This window comes from Ovis aries, chromosome 17 (genome assembly GCF_016772045.2).
Source record: "Ovis aries strain OAR_USU_Benz2616 breed Rambouillet chromosome 17, ARS-UI_Ramb_v3.0, whole genome shotgun sequence".
NCBI classification, from domain to species: domain Eukaryota; kingdom Metazoa; phylum Chordata; class Mammalia; order Artiodactyla; family Bovidae; genus Ovis; species Ovis aries.
In genome coordinates this window covers 43,675,156-43,697,180 of record NC_056070.1, presented here as the reverse complement: position 1 = coordinate 43,697,180, position 22,025 = coordinate 43,675,156, and the positions used below count along the sequence as shown (strand labels likewise).

The 22,025-nt window shown below is 41.9% G+C and overlaps 1 protein-coding gene across 6 annotated transcripts in view; it reads left to right on the top strand.

Annotated features, from left to right (window-relative positions):
- Positions 1-12,054: 12,054 nt before the first annotated feature.
- Positions 12,055-22,025, top strand: part of GUCY1B1 (guanylate cyclase 1 soluble subunit beta 1) — a 53,314-nt gene continuing 43,343 nt past the window's right edge. The window contains exons 1-4 of one of the 6 annotated variants that reach the window (XM_060400672.1): positions 12,055-12,176; positions 12,805-12,878; positions 15,275-15,371; positions 19,812-19,898. In XM_060400672.1, coding sequence (XP_060256655.1) covers positions 19,822-19,898 — 77 coding nt within the window. In that variant the 5' untranslated portion in view covers positions 12,055-12,176; positions 12,805-12,878; positions 15,275-15,371; positions 19,812-19,821. Of the gene's footprint in view, positions 12,177-12,396; positions 12,564-12,804; positions 12,879-15,274; positions 15,372-19,811; positions 19,899-22,025 lie in introns of those variants that run through there. The other 5 variants (XM_060400671.1, XM_042234414.1, XM_060400673.1 and 2 more) reach the window with 5 other exon arrangements.

Genomic DNA, 22,025 nt, shown 5'->3' with positions numbered 1-22,025 from the left:
CCTGCATTTGTGCTCAGTTGTACAATCAGTATCTTCAGCATAATCCGTGATAAATCACAGTTTTGATTTGTATTCCCAGGCTCATCTCTGAAATGTGACTCATTTCCTTTGGGTTTTTTCTCTGCCTCTAAGATGAAGAGTTTCATCTGATTCTCCTCTTCTTTTTTCCCAGCCTCCGAGGTTCACTGCTGGCTTATTCTCAGACCACATTCTCAACTCCTGGGATGAACCACCTCCCTTTACATATTCCTGATGTTCAAATGTGATGAGAAAAAAAGAAAAAAAAATTAGTGTTGGGAAACAGACAAGGATTTTGATGGTGATGGAAGGAGGGTTTCTAACTGTAGAAAGATAGGCAGGAAAATACTGTAGATGCTGTAATGTACTTAGCAACACAAAGAGACCCCAATATTAAATAAGGGTATGTCTTGAAAGAAGTCACCCCCTCCCCCCACCAAATCCACATACTTATGTAACCGATGCAACACAACTAACTCTTTTGGGTCACTTTTCTTGGAGGAAATGAGTAGAATTACACATAAATTGCCCTGGAGAAGGGAATGCAACCCACTCCAGTATTCTTGCCTTGAGAATCTCATGAACGGAGGAGAGCCTGGTGGGCTACAGTCCACGGAGTCACAAAGTGTCGGACACGACTGAGCGGCTTTCACTCACTCACTCACTCACACATAAATTGCATCTCCTCTGCCATTTTCACAGTGTTCCTCATGATTCTGTGGGTTATCCAATATTCCTATGTTTCTTTTCCTTTTAAGTCAGCATAACTTCTGTGGCTTGTAGTGCAGCATTTTGAGATGCACAGACCAAGATCCATTATAATCCTGGGGAAACACCCTTCCTTCAGAGAAGGGTGTGGTTGTCCACTGAAGTGGGGGGTCCTATATCTTGTATCAGGTACATCAGTGGGATGTGTGTGAACCACACAGAGCACAGCCAACAGGGGGAAGAGACAGATATACCAGGCGACAGGACTGCCATCAACACCTTTGACCTCTGCTTCTGCTCTCCCAGCTTCCCTGCCTCTGATCCCCCCTGCCTCTGCTTAGAAGACACTGGACCCACTCAGAAAATCTGGGGTCCTCTCCCCATATCAGTATTCTTGACTTAGTGTGCGAAGCCCCTGTGGTCAGGTAAGATGACATATTCCCAGGCTCTGGGGATGAGGACACAGATGCCTTGGAGTGGGGGAAAACAGAGAGACAGTGGTCTTTCCCCCACAGCACACCAGATGCTGCAGATGCAGGAAGGACCACATCATAACCCAGGACTCCCCACCTCACAGTCCACACTACTATGCCATTTTTTTTTTTAATGTGAGAAAACTCTTGATTTCTCTAAAATCATCTTTACCTAGATTAGATTGGAAAAACCACAGACTTCTGTAGCAAGCCAAAAATGTAGTTTGCACAGCCTTGGAAAGTATGGCCAATTGTTTGCGGTCTTTTTTTTTAATTGGTTTCTTGGCAGGGATGAAAATGAAAGCAACAACGTCCAAGAAGAAAGAAACAAAGCAGCTTGATAAAGTGAATGCCCATTATTTTGGTGGATAGTACATAAAAACATACCCCAGGGTGGCTTGAATTTCATTCACTTAGGATAATAGATTGGCATCAGGCTAAAGCTGCTTCATTCTGCTTATGTTGGCTCCTATCTGCGCGGCTGGATTGACAATAAGGGGAAGGATGCGGAAACCATGGCTTTTTCTATAATGCCAGTTTTCTACAATGCCAGCGTGGGATGTAAGCTTTATCTCAAATACAGCACATGTGGACATGGAGTGTTTACATTACATATGTAGAAAGACATTCCTTAAATGGATCATGAAGTTCACATTCAGGGAGTATTTACCTGTGTCAAGCACCAAAATATATCTTTACATACATTATACATTTCCTCTCCATGACTGTCTTACTTTGAGAGGTTTAGTAAGCTGTCCACAGTAAGACCAAAGGCCAGAAGCTCTATGAATCCCATTCTCTCATCCCCTTCATGGCATCTTCTTACAAGAAGAATGTTCAAAATTCATGTAATTCAGACAGAAAATTGTTACTGACCAAAGTTCTTAGCTTCATGTGTGTGCTGTCGCTTCAGCTGTGTTCAACTCTTTGACCCTATGCGTGGTAGCCTATCAGGCTCCTCTGTCTATGGGGTTTCCCAGGCAAGAATACTGGAGTGGTTGCCATGCCCTCCTCCAGGGGATATTCCTGACCTAGGGATTGAACCCATGTCTCTTATGTCTCCTGCATTGGCAGGCATGTTCTTTACCACTAGCGCCACCTGGCTTTTTTAATCACTAGAAATTGATCAGAGGTCAGACAAGAAATTCAGGCAAGGCTTTATGGGGGCCCATGTTGCAGCAAGAGGGAGTGAGAACAAGTAACAGGTTCCTTTGCTTACTCCTGGGGCTGGTGCCAGGCGGGATGGTTCCTTATATGGGATGAGAGTAGGAGTGTGTTCATGGGTGGGACTGGCGGGGTGGCTTAGTGGTCTCCCCACTTCGTTTGTGGTATTGAGTGCAGAGGGCATGCATAGCACCCTGCATTTGCTCTTTGCTCTTCAGAAGTGAAAGTTTGGTTTTGGTCTTAATGTATCTTTTGTCCATAATTTGTCCCAACTGCTGCATGCAGGCAGTTATTTTCAGTCCCTTAATGTTTCTTTGTATTTTGTTGTTCTGGGAGATATTTGTCCAGGTGCAAGCACTGCAGTGAAGGATCCCGGGTCCCAGGTCCCAGCCTGTCACAGAATCATGTAAAAAAGACAGCAATTCCAATGTGTAATTAAATTGTACTATATCTAAAATACATGCATATATGTTGACTCATTCAATCCTTATCAAAATCTTCAATTCAGTTCAGTCACTCAGTCATGTCTGACTCTTTGCAACCCAATGGACTGCAGCACACCAGGCCTCCCTATACATCACCAAATCCCAGAGTTTACTCAAACTCATGTCCATTGAGTCGGTGATGCCATCCAACTGTCTCATCCTCTGTCGTCCCCTTCTCCCACCTTCAATCATTCCCAGCATCAGGGTGTTTTCAAATGAGTCAGTTTTTCACATCAGGTGGCCAGAGTATTGGAGTTTCAGCTACAACATCAGTCCTTCCAATGAATATTCAGGACTGACTTCCCTTAAGATGGACTGGTTGGATCTCCTTGCAGTCCAAGGGACTCTCAAGAGTCTTCTCCAACACCACAGTTCAAAAGCATCAATTCTTCGGTGCTCAGCCTTCTTCACAGTCCAACTCTCACATCTATACATGACTACTGGAAAAACCATAGCTTTGACTAGATGGACCTTTGTTGGCAAAGTAATGTCTCTGCTTTTTCATATGCTGTCTAGGTTGGTCATAACTTTCCTTCCAATGAGTAAGTGTCTTTTAATTTCATGGCTGCAGTCACCATCTGCAGTGATTTTGAAGCCCCCCCAAAATAAAGTGAGCCACTATTTCCATTGTTTCCCCATCTATTTGCCATGAAGTGATAGGACCAGATGCCATGATCTTAGTTTTCTGAATGTTGATTTTTAAGCCAACTTTTTCACTCTCCTCTTTCACTTTCACCAAGAGGCTCTTTAGTTCTTCTTCACTTTCTGCCATAAGGGTGGTGTCCTCTGCATATCTGAGGTTTTTGATATTTTTCCCGGCAATCTTGATTCCAGCTTGTGCTTCACCCAGCCCAGCATTTCTCATGATGTGCTCTGCATAGAAGCTAAATAAGCAGGGTGACAATATACAGCCTTGACGTACTCCTTTTCCTATTTGGAACCAGTCTGTTGTTCTATGTCCAGTTCTAACTGTTGCTTCCTGATCTTCATATAGGTTTCTCAAGAGGCAGGTCAGGTGGTCTGGTATTCCTATCTCTTTCAGAATTTTCCACAGTTTGTTGTGATCCACACAGTTGAGGGCTTTGGCATAGTCAATAAAGCAGAAATAGATGTTTTTCTGGAACTCTCTTGCTTTTTCGATGATCCAGCAGATGTTGGCAATTTGATCTCTGGTTCCTCTGCCTTTTCTAAAACCAGCTTGAACATCTGGATCAAAATCTTACAGAAGGTATTAATATAGAATTACTATTTATAAAGTCTTCATTTTACAGACAAGAAAAATGAAGGAAAATGGTGTGAATTGCCCCAATGTACACAGCTATCATGGAGAAGGAAATGCCAACCCACTCCGGTGTTTTGCCTGGAGAATCCCATGGATAGAGGAGCCTGGTGGGCTACAGTTCATGGGGTCACAAGAGTCAGACGTGACTTAGCAACTAAACCACCACCACCACCACCACACAACTATCAAGTTGTGGGGGGAGGTGGGGCAGGCAGTGGCCTCTTCCCCACAGTGCAGCAGATGCTACAGGTGACATCTCTTTGGATTCTTATCTACTCTATCAGATAATATAATAAACACCACCTGCTAGTTCTTTAGACACATGATGGAAGAGAGCTACATCATAAGGAATGGACTGTGGTCAAGGGTTGCCCCTCATCAGCTTGTGAGCCCCTCTCTCCTCAGGCCTCAGGTTCTCACATCCAAAATGAGCAAACCAAAACCTTACAGATCACAAGATCAAGAACAGGAAGTAATGCGAGTGAAAGTACTTGGTCAACTGCAAAGGCTATTTAAAGGTAAAGCATTTGTTTTTTTAAACTAAAGAGCATTAGACTCATTTCAGTGGAACAAATATTGTTTCACACTCCAGTTTTTTCAATAGGGGTATTGATGCTTCTCAAGTGAAGCACCACTAAGGGCCCTTTGAATCTGGTTAAACCAGTTTAGGGCTTTTTGTTTCTACGTTTTGGCTTGATATTTTTTATCATGTGGAGGAAGGATCCTTTAAAATGCATTCTAAATGCCATTTTAATAAATACATATGTTTGAGGGACATACTACAGAGTACATTCAGTGCAATTATTTTGCTTCAAAAGCCAGTGAAAATTATGGGGGAAGGATGGGGGAAGGGATAATTAGAGGGTTTGGGATGGACATGTACACACTGCTATATCTAAAATGGATAACCAATAAGGACCTACCTAGCCCAGGGAACTCTGCTCAATGTTACATGGCAGCCTGAATGGGAAGGAAGTTTTAGGGGAGAAAGCATACATGTATATGTATGGCTGAGTCCCTTTGCTGTCCACCTGAAACTATCACAACATTGTTAATTGGCTATGAGTTCAGTTCAGTTCAGTTGCTCAGTCGTGTCTGACTCTTTGCGACACCATGAATCGCAGCACGCCAGGCCTCCCTGTCCATCACCAACTCCCAGAGTTCACTCAGACTCACGTCCATCAAGTCAGTGATGCCATCCAGCCATCTCATCCTCTGTTGTCCCCTTCTCCTCTGCCCCCAATCCCTCCCAGCATCAGAGTCTTTTCCAAGGAGTCAACTCTTCGCATGAGGTGGCCAAAGTACTGGAGTTTCAGCTTTAGCATCATTCCTTCCAAAGAAATCCAGGGCTGATCTCCTTCAGAATGGACTGATTGGATCTCCTTGCAGTCCAAGGAACTCTCAACAGTCTTCTCCAACACCACATTGGCTATACTCTAATATAAAACAAACAATTAAAACAAAAGCCAAAACTATGGTCTTTCCAGTAGTCATGTATGGATGTGAGAGCTGGATTATAAAGAAAGCTGAGTGCTGAAGAATTGATGCTTTTGAACTGTGGTGTTGGAGAAGACTGTTGAGAGTCCCTTGGACAGCAAGGAGATGAAACCAGTCAATCCCAAAGGAAATCAGTCCTAAATATTCAGTGGAAGGACTGATGCTAAAGCTGAAGCTCCAGTACTTTGGCCATCTGATGTAAAAAGCTGACTTATTGGAAAAGACCCTGATGCTTGGAAAGATTGAAGGCAAGAAGAGAAGGGGACAACAGAGGATGAGATGGTTGGATGGCACCACCAACTTGATGGACTTGAATTTGAGCAAGCTCTGGAAGTTGGTGATGGGCAGGGAAGCCTGGCATGTGGCAGTCCATGGAGTCACAAAGAGTCGGACATGATTGATTGACTGAACTGAACTGTGCTATACAGTAGGACCTTGCTTATTCATTCTATATATAACAGCTTGCATCTGCTAACCCCAAACTCTCAATCCATCCTTCTCCTCTGTCCCTCCCTTTTGACAACCATCAGACACGACTGAGAGTCTGAACCAAACTGAATGAGAATGGGAAAGATTTTATCACATCAGCATAGGATAATTTCAACTTTTTTTGTTTCTAATAAAACACTCATTCAAGAAAAACAGCTTATGCTCCATATAAATGGATAATTTGCTTCATTTTCATTATTTTAAACTCATATTTGTTAGAAAATCCGTACATTATTTATCTTTTAGTTAGGTTTGGATATTATTTTTAGCAAATGAGAAAATAATAGAATTTGAAAGGTGAAAGGTAGACACAGCAAACGATGATCAGATTGTTACTTGTCATTCAAAGCTCCCACTTGTCTGGAGCTTATTCACTCACTGATCTCGAACAGTAAAGAGCAAAGTTGGACCGGTCTTTAAAGTTTGTGAGATGCTTTCAAATAGGTCTCCTTTGATTCCCCTGGCACCTTAGCTGAGGAAAGTGGGCCAGGCACTGTTGTCATGATTATAAAGTGGGGTATTGGAAACCCCAGGTTACTTACCAAGCAGAAAACCGCCAAGGTTGATCCGATCATCAGACTGCCAGGTTTCAATTCTTTTCACTGCACATTTGCTACCAGTTGGACACACTGCATTTCTGTAAGGTGGACACTAGAAGTTTTGTTACTTTAGAGGCTTTCACTGCCCGAAGCATCAGACTTGGGTTAAGCCATTTGCTGTTCACAACAAACCTGCGAGGCAGGTGATATTTTTGTCTTTGTAGCACTGGAGTGTATTTATCTGTATTTTCCCCATTTGATAAGTGAGAAAACTGTAGCTCAAAAAATTAAGTGACCTGTTCAATGTCACTCCTCTACTAAATGGTGAGAAATAGGCAATCTGACTAAAGAATTGGTACAACTAATGGTACAATACACTATACTGTTCCCATAGCTGACTTTGTTCTTTGCTTTTTCAATTAAGAAAAGATAAAAAGTGTGGTATTCAGACAATTGAATCTGCAGCTCTCATTCTCCCCTATTTCCTTTTGTATCATTAATATTCAGTATGTAACCAAACACAGACTAGAAACTTCAGCACAGAATTGAGAGGCTTCTAAATGCTGTTTAGAAATAGACACATTGAACTTAAGCACAAGGTTTCAACCATCTCTGGGTGGGTGAGAGAGGAAAGTATATTTAGCTCTGGCTTCAAGAGAATTTTAAATCTTCCAGGGCTTCTGAGAACAATAATTCATGACTTTACTAATTATTACTTCTTAAAAGGCTGAGACTTAAAATTTTCATTGTTCCCCAACAAAGCAAAGAGCTTAGAGGTTTCCTGATATAGAAAAAGAAAGTTTTTACTAAATGGCCTTTAAAATATGTTTCAAACCTCAAAGTAGCTGAATCTTTGACGTATTAATGGTAAATCTATTTTTATTTAAAAAGTCTATAAGTGTGGACTGTGGCCAAGGTAAGACCAGTTACTTTTTATTTTAACCTGACTCCAGAAGCATAACATGAGAGCTGAATCTGGTGTTCATAAGTTTCCTCAGGAATAAAATGTATTTTATTTAATTATACATATTCCAAATATAGGTGATGAGTTCATTTATCTAAAAGTTTTAAATTATTATAACATCAGCAGGATGCATCACTTTAAATTCTCTTTTAATTTCTTTCCATTTATGAAGTTCAAGTATTACATATATATTTTATATATAGCATACATATTTATATAATGTATATATACATTATATATAAATGCATATATATTCAAATATATATGTATGTGTGTTTGCATTTTTTGTTTATAAATTTCGATGGCACAATAAATATTGCAACGAATTTGGTACAAACAAGTAACTTCAGAAAGTGTTTCTTTTGCTATTCAAAATATCTTTTTCATGTAACTAAACTTACAGTTAATTTGCAAATTAAAAGGAAATCTGAATGTCACTGCTTTAGGAATTCGAATTATTGAATCTCTTTTTTCCATTGATCCAGAACCACATCAAATAACATGTCATCCAGAACTTACTTTTCTCTTTGCTCATAAGAATTCTGCATTCTCTCTATAAGCACGGAGTGACTGTATTAGCGAAAATCATGGGAGGGGTGATTACTCTGTGATTACCGAGCACTGAGCACCTGGAACTTCATGAAGAAACAAACAACTGAGCTCTGAGCCATGCAGATGAAAGAAGCATATGAGTATCAAGTAAAATGTATAAGGAATCATTGAAAATAAAGCACATGATGCTCCACGACAGGATCCAAAAACAGAAGGCTTAATTCCCTGGTAGAAAAAATCTGGCAAAACACCAAAGCTCTGAAAAACAATGCACAAACAGGAGAACAACCCCCAAAGGTTTCTTTCCTCTTTATCTCCAACCCAATTACGTATCTTCCCATCACTGGAAAAGCTTTGGGAACAATGCTTACAATAGCTTAATGTTTAACTTACCCAACACATTTATTTTTATTAGCTGAAAATGTGAGTCATTTCAGCTGACACTTTGGAAAGCCCACATATTACGTTTTTGCTTATTTATTTTTCATGCATTAGATTGATCTCAAATAGTTTATGTTGACTCCAGGCAGGCTAAGCATTCCCCAAGCGCCTCCTTTTCGTCTGTAGCTGGTTCTTCTCAGTTTGGCCATCCAGACCGGAGTGCAGTAATAGATTGTTTCCAAGAACACAGGACAATCTTCTTGTGACCTGACTGCTCTGCTCCTTTGTCAACAGCAGTGACAATGGGGAAGTGCTCACAAAAGCCTATAACCCCTTTGGGGGCCCTCATGGCTGGGAGGTTCCCTTTTCCTAAACGTCATGTGCTCTGTATTATTTGGGGGCCAAACAACCATTGGCAAGGTTTCCTTTACACTCAGGTGAGTATAAGATAATCAGAATATAAAGCATTGTAATTTACTGGCAAATGGGGCCATGAAGGCTACAGGGTGAATTCAGAGAGAATAGTTGGCAGGAGTCCTCATCCCTCACTTCTCCTCATATCTTTGGTCTAGGTGGACTTCCCTCATTTTCCATCACAACAGTGCTATATTCTCTCCCTTTTACTTGCAAAGTCTAAGGTATAGCCCACTGCACTGCAGCACGCTCTGGACTGAGACACAACTGTTGTTCAGAAGAAGACAGGTTGAGAGATAACAAAAAGTCTTTTTAACAAGTTACAAAAATATTACATCTGCATACTTTGAGAATGGCCATTCTGACCGTGTGAAGTGGTACCTCATTGTAGTTTTGATTTGTATTTCTCTAGTAATTAGTGATATTGAGCAATTTTCATGTGCTTTTTGGCCATCTATACATCTTCTTATGCGTATTTAGATATTCTGCCCATTTTTTGATGGGGCTGTTTGTTTTTTGGATATTGAGCTGAATGAGCTGTTTGTACATTTGGAGACTAATTCCTTGTCAGTTGCTTTGTTTGCAAATATTTTCTCCCATTCTTGGGATTGTCTTCATTTTGCTTATGATTTCCTTTGCTGTACAAAAGCTTTTAAGCTTAATTAGGTCTCATTTGGTTATTTTCTTTTTATTTTCATTACACTAGGAGGTGAGTCAAAGAGAATCTTGCTGCAATTTATGTCAAAGATTGTTCTGCCTATATTTTTCTCTAAGAACCTTACATTTAAGTTTTTAATCCATTTAGAGTTTATTTTTGTGTCTGGTGTTAAGGAGTGTCCTAATTTCACTTTTTTACATGTGGCTATTCAGCTTTCCCAGCATCACTTATTGAAGAGACTTTTTTTCTCCATAATTTGAAAAGACAAATGCACTCCAATATTCACTGCAGCACTGTTTATAATAGTCAGGACATGGAAGCAACCTAAATGTCCATCAACAAAGGAATGGATAAAGAAGATGTGATATATATATATATATATGTATATCTCACAGATTATATATATATATATCACGGAGTACTGTGTGCACGTATGTGTGTTAAGTTGCTTCAGTCATGTCTGACTCTTTGTGACCCTATGTACTGTAGCCTACCAGGCTCCTCCATCCAAGGGATTCTCCAGGCAAGAGGACTGGAGTGGGTTGCCATTTCCTTCTCCAATGCATGAAAGTGAAGTCGCTCAGTCATGTCTGACTCTTAGTGACCCCATGAACTGCAGCCCACCAGGCTCCTCAGTTCATGGGATTTTCCAGGCAAGAGTACTGGAGTGGGTGCCATTGCCTTCTCCATATACACACTACGACATATAAAATAGACAACTGTTAAGGACCTACTGTATCGCACAGGGAAGTCTGCTCAATATTTTGCAATGGCCTGTTTAGGAAAAGAATCTTAAAAAAGAGTGGATATATGTATAACAGATTCACTTTGCTGTATACCTGAAACTAACACAATACTGTACATCAACTACACTCCAGTGAAAATTTTTAAAAAGTACTATATCTGCATAGAAACAATAAAAAGGTACAGAAGGTCATGATACAAAAAGTTAAAATCTTATTTCCTCCAACCACTGGTTCTAATAACTGATGATAGACATTGCAAAGCTTTTCTATGCATCTTCCCAGGAAGTTACCTTTATATCAATATGTGTGCTCTTATACAAATTGCACCTTACTCTATACAAAGATTTTATATACAAAAATTGAAGGTGATCACATACATGTCGCTTGTTTATTCAGCAGTGCATCTTTCTGTGTCATTATGTATCTAACTTTTTCATGATCCTTTGGAGTAATGGTCTATTTTAATGGTTAAAAATTAATATTAAAAAACGGTTCAACATTTTAATAATTATATGAAAGTTTATATGTATGAAAGCCTCTGATTTATAAAAATTCCACCATTAGTAATAGAAGTGAGTATTTTACAGGTTATTCTTCGTCTTGTTTGCTGTTTAGTATTTCTGTATTAATTATGTTTCAACGTAGGCCTCTGGTAACAGAAACCAGTACAACTTTTATTGCTGTGACATTTTTCTCTTTTCTCATCATAGAATCTCATCCTGGTTTCTTGGCTCCACTGACACTGGTGACTGGAAGCAAGGCTTGCCTTTCCTTCCCCACTCTTGATCTAACCCCAGTCAACCATGTCCATGCACTTCCGGCACAGAGTTCTCATCAGCAGACCGTTCCTGCTGGCTCATCTTTTCCCTGCAGTGGGGCTCAGGGCATTAACCAACCCAAGTACCTGGAAGAAAGGAGATGACGAGCTATATAATTAAAAGTCTGTTCCTTCGGTACTGGGCCTTTTCCAGTTCAGCAGTTCCCTCTGAGAAACAGCAACAGAAGCCAAATTATGACCAGCCAACTTCGGACTCTCTGAGTCGCGGCTCCCCACTGTGCAGCGGGGATCAGGTGTTCCATCAGGATGGAGCCCCTGGACCTGGCAGGCAGTTGAGAGAGCGGCAGAGCTGATTTAGACAGGCGCTCACCCAAACAATAGTACTGAAAATTTTAGTTGGCTCACTCAGCTCGTCTCATTGACGAAAAGTGAAATGTGCTAAGGGGAGTATTATTAGCTTTCAGCTTGCCATAAACTGTTGAGGGAACAAGCCACAAAGGAAATGTTCATCTGCAGCAAGATGATAAAAAGGAGGAGGATGCCGACCACGAGGGCATATTCCTTTTAAGGCTTGTGCGTTGCAAACGACACACGCACACACACGCGTTGCAAACGACACACACACGCGTTGCAAACGACACACACACACCCCTCCTTAGTATGTGCTTCCCCGAGGGCATATCTTTGCGTAACAATACATTTGGTGAGACGACAGCATCTGCGTTCTCCTCGCCCCAGAATCGGTGCCCGAGCCCGGCTGCGGCCTCTCCACCGTCACTGCTGCGGCCTCAATCCTCGTCACGGAGGCGGGGGCGGGCAGGCGCGGGAGCGCGGCGGCACCGGAGCATCCGAATTCCCTCCGCGGCCGCCGATTGGTCAGGAGCCGGGAGGCGGTGGCAGCCCCTCGGCTCGGTTTGCGGTAGCTGCAGGGAGGTGGCCATCAGGGCGCGCCGGGCCGGGGGCGCGGGCTGGGTGCGGGGTCGCCGCCGCCGCCTGGGTCCCTCGGCCGAGCCGGCGCTGACACTATGGTGAGTGGTCTCGGTCGCTCGGACCGCGCCTCCCGCCAGCGGGGCCTGGCTGCCCGAGAGAACCGGCCGAGAGCCGAGGAAGCGCGCTGGGGGCCCCGGGAGCGCAGCGCTGGCCGCGGGGCGGCCCTGCGTTTCGCCTGCATCCAGAGCGGGGAGACGGGAACGTCGGGGGTTAGCTGCGGGGGCGGTTGGTGCCTGGCTTCCCGGGTGTCCGCACGGCGCGCGCCTTCCCGAGCTCGGGAAGGGGACGAGCGGCCGAGGCGCAGGGGCGCCGGGCCAGGGCCGGCCCGCGTGTATGGGTCTGGGCGCTGCGGCCGGAGAGGCGTCGGGCTCGCGCCCCCTCCGCCGGGCTCTCCTGGGGCGCAACCTGCCTTGGCGCGGGTACAGGTGAGCGTGGGAGGGGGTGGCCTGGGGATGGGGCGGACAGTGACGGAGACAAGCTGCCCCTGAATGGGGCGGAGGTGCGCCCCTGTACTACCCAGCCTTAGCACCTGGACCCCAAATAGAGCGGAAGCAGGGGGCAGGGTACTGGGTTCCCTGGCGCCGTGGCGGCAGCTGCGGCGGCCTGGCCCCCAATCCCCTTCCCACCGCAGCCGGTCCCTGACGCTCGGGTCTTCCTGTCCCGCAGTATGGATTCGTGAATCACGCGCTGGAGCTGCTGGTGATCCGCAACTACGGCCCTGAGGTGTGGGAAGACATCAAGTAAGTGTAGGGTCCCCGCGCCCCGCCGCGCCCCCACTTCCTGCCCGAGGCGCGCATCCTCGGCGCTGCCGCGCTCCCACGCTCCCGAGCCCGGCCGGGGGTGGCGGGGTGGGGCGGGGCGGCCCTGGGGGAAGGATCCCCAGGGTCACCGCGGCCTCTCAACCCGGCCGAGCGTGGGAACGCGCTGCCCGCGCTCTGGCGGCTCCCAGGCTCCGAGCCCGGGAGGCTCCCACGCGCAGGGGCCCCGGGGACCGCAGAGGCCTCCGCAGGAACGAATGAAGACGGCTTGCTGGTCGTTCACACACTTTGCAGACTTGTACGATAGATAAATAGGGAAGCCTTTTCGGTCTGCTGAAACTTACTTTTGAGACTTCCTATCGAGCAACTGTGAATCGACCTCGTTTATTCGTCTGAAATAAAGTGAATCCCCCGCCCCGTTTATTTTTGGTTTCTATTACTGTGGTGAGGCAGGAGGGTATCCTAGTTTTCGTCTGGAGCTGTGAGCCCAGTGCTTGGGATGTGAACGGAAATACCGCAGCCACTGGGGGTTTCAACCTGCTGCAGTGACGGTCACCAGCTCTCTGAACACCTTGAGCATTTCAGTCCAACAGAGATCTTTTTCCCTCTCTCACTGTGGTAGAATTTGCCTTTCACTTGTATGGTTGACCACAACCGAGCAGCCACATCAAAAGCCACCATTATGTGGACTTGCATTTTGGAACAACACTGTGACTGTCATGTTCAATTAGAGGGACAGAGACTGGTACCCGGGTGGACAGAGAACACACTGTTATTATTTACTGTCTTTCCCTGTGCTCACTGATTTCATTTTGTTGTATCAAGTAGGTGATACTTTCATTATGTTTTTTTCCTAAATATATTACAGTTAGTGGCGGTGAAGTCTAACAGGCTCTATTATGAAGTTCCACCACAGTGATTTCTTACACAGATCTGTTTCCATGGAAATTACCAGAATTAAATATAGAGCAGTAGACTGCAACTTCTCCTTCCCTTGAGTCAGTATCCTTGAGCATTATTTCGTGTTCCCTGAGCAGTTTATGTTACCACGGAGTACATCCACATGCTATAAAGAGAAGTAGGGGTTTTGTGATTATGGGGGTCAATCAAATAAGAATCTAGGCACGAAAGCTTACTTTGGGACTTGAACTCTCTATCTACCTTATTAATACCTTCATAATTTTTATTTTGCTTGGCAGATAGTTACAGAGAGGCAGGGATCAAGAGAAAGATTTTTCACAATGTAACCTATGTATAAGACTACTTTAAAGTCATTTTCTTTGTGAATTTATGAAGGCATCATGTATACCAACCATGTGGTAATTTCTCATCCATAGGATAGAAATTCCCAAATTTCCTAGTGGATGTGTGATGACAATGAACATATTCAGAATTTTCAGAGCACAGGATGGCTCTTGTGGTTAAACGGTCATGCATAATTGGATTTAGAACATGTGTCTTCCCCATCGTAGATTTTGATGATGTCAAATACAGAAGTGAAAATTTGTACCTCATGGAGAAAAGTGTAGGAAATTTAGAAATGAAATTATCAAGTGCTTCATTTATACTGGTCATATTTTCCACAGAGGTGGTCAGAAATATCTAACGATTTACAAATTCCCTTGATGTGAAACCTTAACTCTGCCAAATCACACTAAGAATGTTGTTGCATTCTTCTTACAAATGTATTAATTTTAGTTAAACATAAATATCTTCTAACTCATGAATTTATTTTTAAGTTGCATCAAACAGTATTCTTCATCTGTTTAAGTGCTAATAATTTAAATCAGATGAAACTTTTTTTTTCTGGTAAAATGAAGCAAATCATATGAATCTTTTTCAAGGATTATGTGCCCGTGCAAGAGAAATGCTATTAGTTTTACTAGTGTTTGCAATTCAGGTATTAAGTTAGACTTTTTTTTTTTTTTTTTGGTTTCAGCATCCCCCTTGATAGAGCCCATTTTGTCTTGGATACAATTTAGTATCTGGATGAGAGAACCTTGCTGACTTTTCTGCATGGAGGGCCTTAGAACAGTTCACTGTTGGGACCCCTGAGGGATCCCTGGAAGAGTATTTGCTTAGAGCCTCAGAGATCCTCACTGCCTGGGCCAGGATGGAAGACTTTGGCAGGGTTTAACTTTGAAATGCTCCCTGGGAGATTCCGAGTTCTCTGACCTCACCACCTACTCCAGGGAGGATCTCTGTAGTCATGGGTCCAAGATACTTTCAGTTGTACCTTTTAATGAAAACTGAATATATGAAAAACATTTTTTTTTTCATCTCAGTAAATATCAAACTCCTCTAGCTTCCTTTTTGCACTGTGAAAAGCTATCTAAATTGATGTTTATAAAATTTCATATCATACTCTTTTGGTTTAGGAGGAAATGGCCATCCATCCTCCTTCAGAAAGGATGCCAAACATTTAATGACAAGTAAAATCCAAAGTAACAGATTCCAGACAGAAAATCCTAAATGGTAAGAGCCAGAAATGCTTCATTATAAACTCCCTATCCACTTACACTCTTACCAACAATATAACCATTTCACAAGAGTTTTAAATTCCACTGTTTATTTTTTTATTTTTTTAATTTTACTTTACACTACTGTATTGGTTTTGCCATACATCAACATGAATCCACCACCCAATCCTGTTAAAGAAAAAGAAAGATTTTCATGACTGAGGGTCAGCAAACTTTCTCTTAAAGGGCTGCTGCTGCTGCTGCTAAGTCGCTTCAGTCATGTCAGACTCTGTGCGGCCCCATAGAGGGCAGCCCACCAGGCTCTGCTGTCCCTGGGATTCTCCAGGCAAGAATGCTGGAGTGGGTTGCCATTTCCTTCTCCAATCTTAAAGGGCTAGATAGTAAATATTACAAGTGTTGCAGGCTGAGAGTAAATTGTGAAGATATTATGTACATCATCTTTAAAATGTAGCCATTAAAAAATGTAAAAGCCATTCTTAGATCCCAAAGTGGCAAAAACTGGCAGTGGGTGGGACTTGACTTGCGGATTGTCATTTGCCCCTCTGATCTAGATCATAACTGCATTTAAAAAAGCCAGAGAGACTTCTGAATTTACCTCAGATCCTGTTTTATTGGTTTCCTTTCAGTTTTGAGATGGCCCTTTCTGGAAGCCATGCTTTCTAAGTGATGAGAAATATCAATCATTGTTTCAGGAAAACATGAAGCCAGGATATATGTGTGTATATATGTGTGTATATATCTAATATATATATGTATATATTAGCAAAGCCCCTAAATATGTAATTTAATAACCATTTCTGTCACCCTGCCATTGGCCCTGGCTAGACTAACATTGATTCAAACTACTGGGTTCAGAATCTTGGTATGAGATTTGGAAATAAACTAATGGCTCTGTTAGTTGATAAGTATTGGAGTGAGTTCCCCTAGAAGATTGTCAGGAAGATGACTCCCCTGTGTAAAGAATGCATACATATTTGGTATGTTTTTATGTGATTTACCTATACAGGGCAGCATACTTTTTTCATTCATTGACTCAAGTCTTCTTCCATTCTCTACTTAAGCTTATTTTTAAGGAGCATAGTCAAGTGTTTGAGTAATGAGGATAGAAAGTTTATGATATGTTAGTTTCTACTGTACAGCAAAGTAAATTAACTATACATATACATCTATCCCCTCTTTTTTGGATTTCCTTTCCATTTAGGTCACCACAGAGCACTGAGTAGAGTTCCCTGTGCTGTACAATAGGTTTTCATTAGTTATCTATTTTATGCATACTATCAATAGTGTATATAGGTCAATCCCAATTTCCCAATTATTTCCACCCTCTTTTTCCCCCTTGGTATTCATGCATTCGTTTTCTACATCTGTCTGTTTTTGCTTTGCAAACAAGATCATTTATATTCCAATAAAAAATAATAAAAAACAGGTGCATAGAATCACCTCCAAATAGCAATTGAGAATAAAGAGTGGCAGGACTTCCATGTTTTATGTATTAGTTTTTGTTTATTTTGGTTTTTCTTTTCTTTTTTAGCATTTTTAAATTGCAGTATAGTTGATTTATAGTCTCATGTTGATTTCAGGTGTATAGCACAGTAGTTCATTTATACATATATATATAATGTGTGTATGTATATATTCATTTTCAGATACTTTTTTTCTTACAAGTTATTATAAAATACTGAGTATAGTTTCCTGTGCTCTATCTTTCTTTTTCATCTCCTTTTTTTCACAGAGGAAACCCATGTTGAATTGGAAAGCTTTCCCCAAAATGTGTATGATGTAATCCTTGCTTTCAAATACAGTCTAGAGATATTAGACTGTTTCTAATCTTATTATATCTTGATTTTTTTTGCCTGTAACTCAAATGTGGAAACATTGGCTGTTGGATAGTATATTCTGATCTTCCAGTTTTGAAAATAATGCTCCTTGGTGAATTTGCTAATCACAAATTAATCATTATGGTTCATGTAAGCAGATGCTTGGCTGTAGGCTAGTTATATATGACTTTCCCAGTTGCATAAACTTCCCAAGACTAAACTCTATAAGGAAACGGATAATAACTACTTCATGGGGTTTTATATTGAATGATGTCTGCAAAGTGCTTAACACAGTTCTTGATGAGTAAGTGCTTAGTAAATGGTAGCTGTTACTTGTGTTACTCTAGAACCAGAGTTTTCAGGTTTTCCCTTTCCAGCTCCCCTGAAAGATAAGAAGCACCCTTACATGACAATAATTGATTGATTCCCCCTACTATACCTGTTTAAGTGTGCACTCATTGCTCTAGGACAGGTAGTGACTTCTTGTCATTTCACTTTCTCTTTCCCTTTCTCCATCTCATGCAGCTGGTATCTGCCCTTTGGATTTGAGGTGCTCTGAAATGCTCATCTTCTCCTTCCCAGCTCTGAGCACTTTCCCTTCTTACTATGATGGTCCCCATTGAGTTTTCTGCATCTGACTGGTCCCACTTCTACCCCTTCTGTGTATTATGGGAAGACTTAATCTCATGATGTTGTTTTTACTTTGGAATCAATCCTACATTATATTCTTCTACCTCCCAGTCTCTATCTGTTATTTGAAGATGCAGTGTATGTTCTTTCTCTCTTTTAAATTCATTAGTTTTTAATATTTTGGATCCCATGTGTAAGTCATAACACACAGTATTTGACTTTCTTTGTCTGACATTTCACTGAGCATCATCCCCTCCAGTTCATCCATGTTATTGCAAATGGCAGAACGTTATTCATTTTTATGGCTAGTAATATCCCATCGTATATATATTGCAGCTTCTTTATTCATCTGTTGATGGACACTTAGGTTGTTTCTATATGCTCTTTTTTGATTTTGTTTTGTATTTTAGGCTGTACCATGGAGCGTGCAGGATCTTAGTTTCCCTACCAGGAATTGAACCTGTGCCCTCTGCATTGGGGGTGTGGAGTCTTAAACACGGGACTGCCAAGGAAGTCCTCATATGCTCTTAGTATTCATTTTATCAAAACAAAACCGAATCGAGTACCACACTTTGCCTTGTTTTAATCAGATTTTCATATTCCTGTGGCAATATAATTAAATTTTTATACCTTCCTGTATTCTTGCTCAAGTGGGTTTTAAAATATTAAGTCCTTTTTATTATAAAACCTGTTTAAAATTTCCAAAGTCCTTTCCTCACTAATTTCACATGAGTGCCACAATACCCGTTTGAAGTAAGAAAGGCCTTTCTAGCTCATTTTTTTCCGAACTTTATTGAGATATAATTGGCACATAACATGGTGTAAGTTTAAGGTGTTTTATGTATGGTTTAGACACATTTGTAAATTGCAGAACAATTCCCACCATAATATTCACTAAACTTCCATCCTGTGGCATAGTGACTATTTTTTGTGGTGAGAAGGTTTAAAACCTATCCTCTTAGCAGCATTTAAGTCTGTGATACAGTGTTAGCTGTAATCACCAAGCTGTGCACTGATCCCCAGACCTGTTCATCTTGTAACTGGTTGTCTGTACTCTTGGAGCAACACCTCCCTGTTTTCCCACTTCCAACCCTACTGACCACTCTACACTGTTTCTCTCAGCTTGTCTGTTTTACTTTCTACATATATAAGTGAGCTCAGTGCTCTTTGTTTAATGATAAAGTTGAGTCTCAGGAGGTGGAATGACTGTCTAAGGAATGACATCAGAAAGCTGTAGGCTCAGACTAGGCTCTGCTCTTCTGATGGCAGATCTGCTGCTCCTTTTAAGATAGAAAGTGTGGAAGTGTTAGTTGCTCAGTCATGTCTGACTCTTTGTGACCCCATGGACTGTAGCCCACCAGTCTCCTCTGTCCATGGAATTCTCCGGACAAGAATACTGGAGTGGGTTGCCATTTCCTTCTCCAGGGGATCTTCTCAACCCAGGAATCGAACCTGGGTGTCCTGCTTTGAAGGCAGATTCTTTACTGTCTGATCCACGGGCACAATACCAAAATAGGACCTAATGAAGTGACATACAAGCATGAAGCTATGTTCATTTCATCCCCCCAAACTTCCTCAGTACAAATAAATGAAGACAGTGATTTAAAAAATAGGCGAACTAGGTAATTGTTACAATCAGGACCTGTTTCTTTAGAAAGACCTGCTGGTCAGCCTGGAAGGTGGAGGGAGGCCCAATGCACCCACTGGAAGCCACCTATGCCTGTGGAACTGGGTGCTTAGGGAAGACCCCTTCTCATGACCTCCTAGGGAACCCGAGGTCCTTATCTCAGGGCTTTTCTTTGATGGTTTGAAGTATCTCCCAGCCAGACAATCTGGGTTTTTGTTTTCCTTACATCTGTCATCTTTGCGAAATTGAAAAAAAATCTTAGATGCATATTACTTAATTACATGTCAGAGGAGGAGCTTTGTCCATTAACATGTGCGGCTGAGGAGTGGCCTGAGGATCTGTATTCCCCTCTCATTCCCAGACCTGCGTGGATGAACACTGACTGCCCCTGGACCTGGTCCCCACAGACAATGTCCTTCCTGCCCTTGCTGCTCTCCGGAGTGAGAAGGTCTTGTAGATGTTTCTCGTCAGCATGTCGGAAAGTGATGGTCATAGTTTATACTGTGCAGACATCACCAGGAAAGCACACTTAAGGAAAACTCTAGAACCGGCCCCACTCAGAGGCTGATGACTGCCAGGACATAGGGCCAGGGGGCTTTTCCATCATTGCTTTCTTTGTTCATTCAACAGAAACCAGGGGAAACAGTGTCTCTGTTTATGTCTGGCAAAGTGGAGTGGCTTTTTCTATATTGATACTAGAGATTAGAGATCTATTGAGATTAGAGGTGTCTACTATATGAAAAGGGGGAACATTTTTTTTTAACCTGTAAGAAATTTTATTGTGATACAGAAACTTTTCTTATAGGAATGTAGCTTGAAGAGTAATTTAAGGTATATAGAAAGATTTAACCATAACGATGTTGAACACAGCCCCTTATAATAGCAAAGTAGTAGGAACAGTGAAACTAATCAAAGATAGAGAACTGTTTATTTGTATACAGGTTTTAAAAGGTGTTTCAGAGAAATATAAGACACAACAAGGAAGAGGTGATCTAACAAGCATTTTAAAAGGAAACAGATCAGTATTTCTTCAGGGGTCTGACAGATTTTTCACTGAAAGTTTATTAATGAAATTAATTCAAAGTTGAAATTATTCAAAGTTAATTTCATTGAAATTACTGAGATAATTATGGATTCAAATGCAGTACTAAGAATTGATGGACAGAAGCTGTGAACCTTGACCTTCTTTCCCCTAGTATGTTTCAAACTGTAGTATAATGACATTAATACATCTATCTTATTCATATTTTTCAGTTTTACTTAAAACCCTTTATGTGTATCTGTCGATTTTATCACATGCACAGGTTCACATATCCACAAGCACAGTCAAGATACAGAACATTTCTATCACCGCAAGGATCCCTCATGTTGTCCTTTATAACCTGGAAAGGGAAACATTCTGATGTGTTTATTGTTCCCTTTTTTTTTTTTTACTGTGCATTTGGTTGTGCTGGAGACTCTGATCAGTTGCCACTTATGTTGAGTCATGAAACACTACCTTGTTCTTCTGTTGAGATTCTTTGTGGTCATTCTTCAAATCAGCCAACATGGGAACGTTCAGCCCTCAAACCCCTCTTGCTCTCAGCACCCTCTTCTCATGGGCAAGTTTTCAAGCCAGTTTTCAAGTTCCTCAGCTAGGCTTTCCCATGCAGGGAGGGTGACACCTGTGCTCGGAAGGGTCTCACTCCATGCTTCCCACTCCTGCCTCCAAATGAAAATATTTCCCAGCCTTAAGAAGGTGAGAAAAAATCTTACTTTTTTATTTTTTGCATTTTTATTTTTAAAATTGAGGTATAGTTGCTTTACAATGTTGTGTTGGTTCCTGCTGTACAATAAGTGAATCAGCCATATGTATACATACATCCCCTGTCTCTCGAGCTTCCTTCTCCCCTGGACCCCTGCCATCTCATTGCAGAGTGCCAGGCTGGGCTCCCTGTGTTACACAGCAGCTTCCCACTGGCTGTGGTTTACATATATTGGTGGAGATAAGTCAGTCCTACTGTTTCAATTCGTCCATCACCCCCAACCCATGTCCACATGTCTGTTCTATATGTCTGTGTGTGTGCTCAGTCATGTTTGACTCTTTTGCGACCGCATGGACGGTAGCCCGCCAGGCTTCTCTGTGCATGGGGTTTTCCAGGCAAGAATACTGGAGTCGGTTGCCATTTTGTACTTCAGGAGATCTTCCCGACCCAGGGATTGAACCTGGGTCTCCCACATTGCAGGCAGATTCTTTTACCACTAACGCCACCTCTACAAATCTTACTTAAGGTACGGCTTCTTTCACCTCCAGAACTGTACTTTTCCTTCGTAGTACATGCACAAGTTTATAATTACTTATTTGTACTGTTATTTGATTGCTCTCTGTCTTATCTCACTAAACTGTAGCATCTTTAGCTAGCAGAAAGCCTCTGTGTGTATGTGTGTGTATAATATATGTGCATTAATTATCTTTCTGATTTTCAGAGAATAGAGCACGTCTGTATGTATCACATATATTTCTTTTCTGTAACAAGGATTTATTATGTCAGAATGGTGACATCTTCAGCTTCTATTTAATAAAATATAAGCTCTG